A 10,772-nucleotide genomic window follows, 5' to 3' on the forward strand; every position below is an offset into this window, starting at 1 on the left:
ACCTTCCCAAGGCTGCTAGTCGGCCATTTATTCTCTGCACGTCTTTGACCGTTGCAGGGGAGGGCATTTCTAGTATAACACACACCTTTTCGGGATCTACCTTGATTCCGCGTTTGGTGACCAAGTATCCCAAGAATTTTCCCGAGGTTACTCCAAAGGCGCATTTTGCAGGATTAATTTTCATGTTAAATTTTCTCATCCGTTCGAAGATCTCCCTAAGGTCGTTTGCATGGTCTTGTGGAAGCTTGCTCTTAACGAGCATATCATCTACATATACTTCTAAAGTTTCATGTATCCAACCACTAAACATTTTTCCACCATTCTTTGGTACGTAGCGCCTGAGTTTTTTAATCCAAATGGCATTTTGGTATAGCAGTATAGACCCCGGGGGGTGAAGAAGGCGGTATGCTCTTGGTCCTCCTAGGCGAGGGGGATCTGGTTATAATCCGAGTATCCGTCCATGAGGGATAGCAATCCGTATCCAGAGGTTGCTTCCACAAGCTGATCGATGTTAGGGAGTGGGAAGCTATCTTTTGGACAGGCTTTATTAAGGTCGTTGAAGTCAATGCAGATCCTTACGCCTCCATTTTTCTTAGGTACGATCACCATGTTGGATATCCATATTGGATACTGTACATCTCGTATCACCCCTGATGACTCCATTTTCTTTAGTTCCTTTTGGATAGCTTCGTGGATTCTGGTGCCACCTTTCGCATCTTTTGCAGCATGGGCTTGTGCTTTGGGTTGATCTTCAGATGGTGGCAGCAGACTTCTTGGTCTATTCCAGGCATGTCTTCCATGCGCCACGCCAAGATATCGGAATATTCTCTTAATACTTGTATTAGTTTTTCTTCTTCGTCCTTGTCGAGGAGAGTTCATATTCTCACCATGCCCGGATTTTCGGGTGTTCTGATGTTTATTTCTTTCGTCGTCTCCGAGGCCGAGAAATTTGATTTGAGTTCCCCGATATCGGAAAGGTTGTGTATGGGCCCCATAGGTGAGTCCGAGGTGGGGACGGGATATCATCCTGAACATGCTCATTGTTTGAGCATCTTGCCTCGTTCATCGGGCTATGTAAGCATCAATTTCAGCCCGGTTCTTGGCATTCTTGGATCCCTTCTTTCTTGCTCTTGCAGAATTTACTTTGTTTTCGCAGTTCTGAACATCCATCTCGTAGCAGAATTTAATTTCTGCGACTCCATCGGGCGTAGGGAAATGTTAGCTTTTGATGGTAGGTCGAGGCCACTCCTTTGATCCCATGGACCCAGGATCGCCCGACAATGGTTGTGTAGGGCGATAGTACATCTACCACGCAGAAAGTAGTTAAGATGAGGATTTTTCCCACCCGGATTTCTAATGTCACCTCGCGGGTTGAGGAGACGTTAAAGACGAATATGTTTTAGGTAGAGGGTATTAGGCAATCGTCTCTAAGGCCCATCTGTTTGAATGTTTCATAAAACATGATCTCGACGAAACTACCTCCGTCGACTAGGATTTTGGGCATTGCCCAAGGAAACGCCTTTGGTATTTCTTCCTCGCCTTCGCATTCAGGAAGTGTTATGGCCATCGTGACCACTAGTGGGTCGTTGTGTTTTCGTCCTCTATCGGGTGTCTCCGAGGCTGAAAAGCTGATAAGTGATTTCATCCACTCCTCAATCAGGGGTTCTCTAGCTACACTGAAAACTTCATCATCTTCGAAGTTTCGCTTGTGAATTTGTCCTGTAATATTTCCTTCAGGTGTGCTGGAAACGATTGTCGAGTGTGATATTGTATTGCACACTAGATACTGCGCCTGACGAGGGATCTCCACACGATGTATGGGTGCTCCGGCTGCGAGTGGGATCGCTGGTTGTACGATGTACTCTTGAAGCTTGCCTTCATCGATCATATCTTGTACCATCTTCTTCAAGTATCTACACGAGTCGATCGCGTGGCTATGGAATTGATGGAACTCGCAGAAGTCAGTTCTATTTTTGGCCCGCTCTGGCTACTGAGCTCTGTTCCATGGATAAGTGATTTTATGTTTTTCGTCTATCTTCTTGAGGATCTCGGATGTGGGAGTGTTCAGCTTCGTGTGGAATGGGTCTATGAACTTTCCCTTCTTTTGCTGGGCCTGGTCTCGCCCTTTCCACCCCCCAATCCGGTGTTTATCGAACTGGGTTGACCCGTTGTTGGATCGCCCTGCTCCTTGGGCTGGCGCCTGAGGGTTCTGTGGTTCTACCACATTTTCTCCTCTACTGGTTCCTTTCACCAATTTTTCATAAGTACCGTCTTGGATTTCTTCCAGGGCTACATAATCCTCTTGGATTTCTCTTAACTTTCCCAAATTCTTTGGCATGGTTTCGTACATGCGGACGAATATAGGGTCTGTCTTCCTTAGACTATTTTTGAAGCCCAAGATCGCGTAGGCCTCGGGAACTCTTCCAATCTCAGCGCATAATTTTCTCCATCGTGTTACCAGGGAGCGAAGTGACTCGTTGGGTCCTCAGGCTAACTGGAACAGTGCGTCTACTTCAGGTTTAACTCTGCTATTGTGAATGTAGGTTTCTAAGAACAACTTGGATAGGTGAGCAAACGATTTAACTGAGCCCTTAGGCAAATTATTGAACCACATCAGGGCCTCGTCATTTAAGCTTGCGGAAAAAACTTGCACAACACTACGTCATAATGATCCCATTGGGTTAACATCATGCGATAAGTTCTAAGATGCTCAATTGCGTCTCCGGTTCCGGTGAACGGCGGTAGGGAGCATTTCCTTGGAAATGGCAATTTTAATAGATTTTCAGACAAAGGAGATTGTCTTGCTTCTTGCATTACTTCCGCTAACTTCTTGCTCTCTTGTTTTCTTGTAGCTTCTCTACACATTGCCTCGAGCTGGCAAAGTCGGGCCTGCAATTGATCATCATTTCGCCTCATTTTGGCCTTCTTATTTCTTCCCTAAGCCCTCTCGGGTGAGAAAGAAAGTTCATGGTTGCGGTACCTTGATCGCCCTGAGTCCTCGTCTGATTGTTCAGTATATGATACAATCTTAGAACGAGTTGACTTCAAGGTCTCCCTTCGTTTAGGGTTAGCGGCTGCGAGGTTCTCGGCCTCGCAGTTGGTTTTGACTTCGTCAATTCTATTCTTATCTTGCCTGTGCTTGGGATCAACGTCTGATGACCCCTCGGATGGACTGTCCTCCTGGTTTAGAACACCCCTGCTTCCCCTGGGAAAGCGATCCGATGTTTCCTCATTTGAGGTGTCAGGGATATTGATTCATTCGTCATCCTGTAAGTTTTCAAAAGGGTTTTCCTCCTCGGGGATCTCCTCGACGGTAGCGAGTGGAACCTTCTTCTTTGCTTTACGTTTCAGCCTGCGGTTTCTCCGTTCTAGCCTCCTGTTACGTTTTTCTAATTTCCTCATTCTCTCATCCTGAGCATCTTGTGCTTTCAGGATGGTTGCGATAGTAGCGTTGGCATCTCCGAGGTTGGAAGGGTTGTCCTTCTTGGTCTCACTGTTTTGCCTTGGCAAACGGTCCAACCCTCCTGGTTGAGTTAGGTGGACATCATCATGCTTCTCGAAGAGGTTTCCCTCACCTTTGGAGCTAGAATTTCAGTTATTCCTTCCCGATATTGGTCATCGGGTTGTCCCTCTCCTGGGATCACATCGTTTAGCATGGTCTCTCCTGGATCCATGTCATCTAGTCCCTATGGATGGGATCCGCCATTTTCACCTTGGCTCGTGTGAGCAGATCGTCGCGTCACCATTACCTTCCCTGCAATATATGCAATAATACTTAATTTGTCTTTTCTTTCATAAAAGTGGTACCCTAGATTTGCAGGTCATGTGCAATTACTAAGTCATAGTTCAGGCTGGACAGTTTAGTACAGGAAGACTTTGCAATAAATTTTGGAGACATGTGAAAATGTCAAAACATTCCCTACTTGCATAAGGTGTTAGTGATGAAGAAAAGGTGTTTTATTAGTTTTCTTTTTTCGAGAAAAATACCTCCTTCAACACGTCATACCTCTTATTGGGAAAAAAACAAATAATGACGATTGAGCATATCTTCCCTTTTTAGGAAATATTTCTCATCATCTTTTAACTTGGATTTTGGACAAACTTTGAGTTTGATGAATGATTCTGTACTCATTAACCCTTCTTCTTGACTTAGAGTTAGATTTCTAAGAAGAAGTTTGTAGATTATTTTGAGTTCCTTTAAGGATGAAGAAGAACTAGCCTTTTCAACTTTCATATGAAGATATTTTCTTCTACGAAGTCTACTGATTATCTTTTTTCTTTCCGACTCTTTCATGGAGGAGATCGTTTGAGTGCCGAAGTATCAAAAACTCCATTTTCACTCCGATCTTCAACTCTCCTGAGTACCTTGAGAAAGATATTGAAAGTTGCTACTAGACGAAAAATCTAAAAGAAAACTAGAAAAAAAATCTGTAGATTTGTTGATTTTGAGGTTCTTCTAGACTTCACAGATCGTGTAGAACATATTTGAGTCTGAGCTCTACTCATACATCTTAACAGAAATCTACTTAGTAGTATGGAAACTACTTCTCTCATGGAGACTATGAAATCAATATAGAGTTGTTACTAGGGAGGTAGAATAAATCTTCATACCTCCCTGTTTCTAGCGCCAAAATGTAGTTGCATCTTTTCTGATGACTACACCCATATAGATCTAAAGGCTATAAACTACTAAAACATACAAGATTCAAGATGAACAAGATGTAAAGAGCATGAAAAGTAAAGATTAACACAATTATATAACGTGGTTTGTCCATGAAGACCTACATCCACGGGAAAGAAGATGTTTTCTTTATTGATTATCAGGTCTTACCCTTGAAAGAGCTACAAATATCACTTAGATTTCTTACTCTTTCTCTGTCTAGATCTCTCTCAGGAATTCTCTGTAGAAAGACCATCTAATAATACATAAGTTTTCCATCTCCTTCTACATGTACTGGTATTTATAGGGAAATTAGACTCGTGGAGGCTTGATCGTCCGAGCTGGTGGGGCCATCGTACATCGCCTTCGCTGCTTCGGACTGGTTCTATACTATACCTTGTGATGGCTTGATTGGTTCTCCCTCCGAGTTGTCTCGTTCTCCTCCATACCGTGCAGCCCTTCTTTGGAGAACCTCGTGCTATGTCACTTCTGGGTTGCAGTATAGATCGTCCGAGTCTTCTGTCACGATATAGATCTGCCCACATATTTCCCTTATCCTTTATTAAATGCGGTCCTTCTTTTTTGACTTGACCGTCTGGGCGAATTAGACTACTCCTTATGCGCGTCATTCATGTGACGTTGTAGCAGGCGTCTCGATTCAGACAAACTCACCTTTTTAGAGGATAATTCGATGCTTATATCTTATCATCTTATCATGGGTCCATTCCTTAGGATGTTGACACGTGGCCATCGGGTATTTTACCCTCACATCCTCAACTTCTCCGATGGTTGATTCTACTGCTTGCAGTGGCCAACTCTTTATCATAGTCCCTGACGTTCCTGGCTTCATACGACGAACAACATCCTTATGATCCTATAAAACAAAACAAATCCGATGGACAATAATCAAAACACTACACGGATTTTATGTTACATAGCATAAGGTTTAGGTAGTTACTATGGCATGGCAGATGACCGCGACCCAACTCTCTTTGTACCCCCATAACACCCGTCCTCCATCACCGGATAACCCTAAAACATGATCATTAGGGATGTGAGGAAACATCTTCTCCGGGTCAGGCATGTGGTCCCCTTTCTTCTTCTTTGAACTATCTTTCTTGCCATCTGTCTTACCTTGTTCTTGAGCGTCTCATCCTTGGACTTGTTTTTTAACTTCTCCTATCTCTCCATCACCTTCATCCTCACTTTCTTCTCCATCACCTTCATCCTCACTTTCTTCTCCATCACCTTCCTTGCCACCACTTTCTTCTCCATCACCTTCCTTGCCAACACTTTCTTCTTCATCACCTTCCTTGCTATCACTACTTCTCTATCACCACCTCCTTCTTCAGTAGGTATATCAGAATCAGATTCTTCTTGTGCTGGTTGCTTTGCTTGAGGTGGTGGGTTATTGATGTGGATCGCTTTGGCTTTATTTCTCGAGCCCCTTCGGTGGGAAGCATTTAAATTTTGACCACCTTCTCGACGAGGTCTCAAACTCGGAGGAGTATCAAAGTCATTTTTACTCTTATATTTTTTTTCGGCTTGACGTTGTTGCTTGCCCTTGTTTGTCCTGTAAAATACGGAGATAAGCAACAAACAACAATGGAATTCAATGCACATTTTTGAATTCAAGGTATACAATCTGTTTACTCGATATACATATAAAGACGGATTCCTAACATAACACATAGACAATCGGATTATATAAGTGTTAATGTAATCCGATTCTAACAAGAAAAAGTTACAGAAACATTGGGCATTCTTTCTTACAACAATCGGCTTACTCGATACTGTTATAAAACTCGATTGTAACATTACACACCAATAATCAGTTTTTATATATGCAAATGAAATCCGATTATGGCTAAGCAGTGGTTACACAATCGGGCTATGTGGACACATATGTAATCCGATTCTAGCGAAAAAAATATACAGGAAAACGGTTATCCGTACGGTTATATAATTGGTCTATGTTGGTATTAACATTGACCGACTCCGGTTCAAATTTTTCGAACCAGAAAACACATGGAGCACAATTGGGGTATGAGGGCATGAACAACAACCGATTCCTATTACAATCGGTTCACATGTACACTAATATAAACTGATTCTAGTAAACCCGGATAAATTTGAAATCAAAATTATCGATTTTTGAGCGATGCATGTTACTAAAACCTAGTTTAGAGGATCGGGTTGATAGAAAAGTACCTGATTCGACCCATTTCATCCTCTTGTGCGATCAAAGATGGTTCAACTTTCTCAACCGTTTTTTTCTTCGGTTTGTTTCCAATCGCTTGAACAATTCCGGGCTTACTCTCACTAGGATAAGTAATTCCAGTGGCTTGTTTGAATTTTGGTCGTTTCGACATTTTATAGAAGAAAAAAACGATTAATCATTTTTTGATCGTCGATCATCGAAGATGTTTTGGTTTCAAAAAAATGAAAAAAGAGAGAAAAGAAGAGGAGAGAATCCGTTTATAGGTTAGGAATTGAAATGGATTTTTAGTTTCAGGTTTTATTATTAAGAGTTAATGGGGGTGAATTTGTAGTATTAATATTTTTTAGAGGATAAATTGGTATTTTCAGAAAATTTAGACACCCCACATCCTTCTCAATTGGGTGGATGTGGAAATATATAGGCCCCAATAAATCCCTATAGGCCCAATTTAGCCAGGTTAATTAAGGTAAAAAGTTAAGACAAGTCTGCTTTGTGTTAATGTAGGACTTTCTCTGTGTTATCCAGTAGCATTCTGGCCTATAATGCATATAAAAATAGCTGCCTTTCAAAAAGAAAAAAAGGTTTGTTCCATGTGTGGTTTGTATATGAAACAAGTCTTTTTTTTTTTTTTTTGAATCAGAGGTAGTACAAACATCCTAGCTTAAAAGTATTTTTGTGAAATAGAGGTAGGACAAACATCCTAGTTTAAAACTATAGAATGATTATGTTCCTGGTTATATACAATTCGAACGATAATGTAACTTGGTTTTCTTCGTCAGCATTGTTAGAAATCCATGGTCCTAACTAACCTCGAAAAACGGCTTGCAAGGTTAGGATTGCCCAAGGCTTATTAAGCATGGGACCTTGGTTTCCCTAGGCGATGTGGTACTATTTAACAAGGATCACTTTCTTATAAGAACAAAGATATATTTAAACCATCTTGCAAGTCTTTCTTTGTCTCGAATGAGCATTACATGTATTTATTAGAGGATAAGTATCGTTTCAAATTTTAATGGATGAACCACACACAGCTTGACCATGAAAAGTTTCGCGATCTGGACATGTTTTTGACAAAGTTTATCATGACAACAGTGATATGAATGAAAGGTTTTCTTCTCAATTGCTTAACTTCATCAAGGTTACAGCACAAACTTATACAGGACACACGAATCTATACAAGGAAAGAAGATATTACAGATAATATCAAATGAATACAGAATATGATACAAAGAGAAACAAAATATAGGAAAATATATGAGAATAAATGCCATATATTTTAACACCCCCCCCCCCCCCCCCCCCCCCCCTCAACCTCAAAATGGTATAGAACACATCTTGAGGTTGTCATCTAAAAACTTTAGTCTAGAAGATAGCAAGGACTTGGTGAAGAGATATGCAAGCTGAAATTTTGATTTCACATATGGCAGTGAGATAGATTTCTTCTTGAAGTGATGTCGTACAAAGTGACAATCTATTTCTATATGTTTTGTACGTTCATGGAAGACATCGTTATGAGCAATATGAATAGCAGCCTTGTTATCACAATACAAAGGAGTGGAGAATTCCCATGTCACTAAGTAACCACCGTAGCCAAATTATTTCTGAGGTAGCGTGAGCCGTAGCTCTATATTCTGCCTCAGCACTGGATCGAGAGACAATTGATTGTTTCTTACTTCGCCAAGAAATTAAGGAGTTTCCTAGAAACATACAATAACCAGAAGTGGATCTTCTGTATATTACATCACCTGCCCAATCCGAGTCTGCATAAGCATGAAGATGCAATTCTGATTGTGAAGAGAATTGCAATCCTTGATATAGAGTACCTTTGATGTATCGGAGAATTCTGAGAACTGCAGCAAAGTGTGTGGTACGCGGAGCTGACATGAAATGACTTACTACATGAATAGCATAACTAATATCCGGTCTTGTGATAGTTAAATAATTTAAACTACCCACTAGTTGCCTGTATAAGGTTGGATCAGGTAAGGCTTTTCCTTCAAAAGGATTGAGCTTAGCATTCAGTTCTAAAGGTGTTTCTGCGACCTTGCTGTCACTTAGACCAGCTCGACTGAGAATCTCAGTTGCATACTTAACTTGTGATATAAAATAACCTTCAGAAGATTTATCAACTTCTATTCCAAGGAAATATCTCAAATGGCCGAGATCTTTCATTTGGAAGCATAAATTTAGATGAGATTTCAAGGAATGTATACCCTATGTGTCACTGCCTGTGATAATCATATCATCAACATATAGAAGAAGAAGTACGATCCCATTTTTAGACTTTCTGACGAACATTGTTGAATCATACGGACTATGACTGTATCCAATTTGAAGAACAGCAGTAGAAAATTTCTCAAACCATGCACGAGGTGCTTGTTTGAGGCCATAAAGTGCTTTACGAAGCTTGCATACCTGATTTGGAGAGTGAGGTAAACCTAGTGGTGGACGCATATACACTTCTTCTTGTAATTCCCCGTGTAGAAATGCGTTTTTAACATCCATATGATGAAGGTTCCAATTACGTACAGAAGCCACAACAACAAGTGTACGCACGGTTGTCATACGAGCAACATGAGCAAAAATCTCTTCATTATCAATGCCATATTGTTTTGTATTCCATTGAGCCACAATACGAGATTTACAGCGTTCCAAAGTACCATCTGATTTAGTCTTGATTTTATAAACCCAGTGACTTCCCACTACAGGTTTTCCAAGAGGTAAATCCACAATTTCCCGAGTACCAGCTAGTCTATATGCAGTCAGCTATTCTTTCATTGAGTCTTGCCAATCTGGTATGAGAGAAGCTTCCCTGTAACCCTTAGGTTCATGTAAAGACAAGATAGTTGTCAATGAGCAATGATAATCAGAATACTTAGATGGTGGTCGTCTGCTACATGGAGGTAGTGAAACAGCTTCAGGTACAAGATCCTCAGTTGGAGATGCAATGTCAGGATATTCCATAGAGTGATCAGTTGTGGCTTCAACTTCAGAAACTTCTGCAGAGTCAGAGGAGTTATGAACTATAGGATTTTCTGGCGACAAAAAATTTTCAACTGAACTTTCTTCAAAAGGATCTAGATAAGAAAAGTTTTCTAGAGAGGATTCTTTGTTACGAGGAAGAGACCAAAAAGGAATTTTATACCAAAATATTACATGTCTAGAAATACGCAGTCTTCTAGTTTCAGGATCATAACATCTATATCCCTTTTGTTCTATACCATAACCTAAAAAGACACAAATGGCATTTTTTTCCCTAGTTTATTTCGTTCCCGTTCAGAGAGAAGAACAAAACATGTTGATACAAAAACATGGAGTTCAGAGTAAGTTGGCTTCTTATTATATAAGCACTCATATGGAGATATACCTCCTATAACCACAGTAGGAATGCGATTAATGGTATAGACTGCAGTGAGAACAGATTCACCCCAAAAGTTTGAAGGTACAGAGTAGGACAATAACTGAGTTCTAGTTGTTTCAATAATATGACGGTGTTTTCGTTCAACCACACTATTTTGTTATGGAGTTTCGGTACAAGATAACTGAAGAAGAGTGCCTTCTGATTTTAAGAATTCTTTGAAAGGGTTGGATATGTACTCTCCACCTTGATCTGCGCGGAAAGTCTTGATGGTTTTTATAAATTGGGTTTTGATCATTCTAGAAAAATCTGTGTAAATTTTTAGGAAATCTGACCTGGTGCTGAAAAGATAAATCCAAGTATATCGAGTATGATCATCAATGAAAATAATATAGTACAAAGCTCCTCCTTTTGTTGCAAAAGGAGCCTTCCCCAAACATCAGAATGAATAATATCAAAAGGAGCACTAGAAGAAGTGATACTTTTATTAAATGGAAGAGCAGACTGTTTTCCCATTTACAGGCCATGCAATG

General features: G+C 40.5%; 1 protein-coding gene across 1 annotated transcript; it reads right to left on the minus strand.

The window, feature by feature from the left end:
• Window positions 1-8,420: 8,420 nt before the first annotated feature.
• Window positions 8,421-9,053, minus strand: LOC113340960 (uncharacterized mitochondrial protein AtMg00810-like). The gene has a single exon (XM_026586005.1). The coding sequence runs from the start codon at window positions 9,051-9,053 to the stop codon at window positions 8,421-8,423; it is 633 nt and encodes a 210-aa protein (XP_026441790.1).
• Window positions 9,054-10,772: the final 1,719 nt, after the last annotated feature.

This window comes from Papaver somniferum, unplaced genomic scaffold (assembly GCF_003573695.1).
Source record: "Papaver somniferum cultivar HN1 unplaced genomic scaffold, ASM357369v1 unplaced-scaffold_24, whole genome shotgun sequence".
Taxonomy (NCBI): Eukaryota; Viridiplantae; Streptophyta; class Magnoliopsida; order Ranunculales; family Papaveraceae; genus Papaver; species Papaver somniferum.

Excerpts from the sequence above, each read along its gene's own strand:
- LOC113340960 (XM_026586005.1), bottom strand. The coding sequence starts at position 9,053 with ATGAAAGATCTCGGCCATTTGAGATATTTCCTTGGAATAGAAGTTGAT.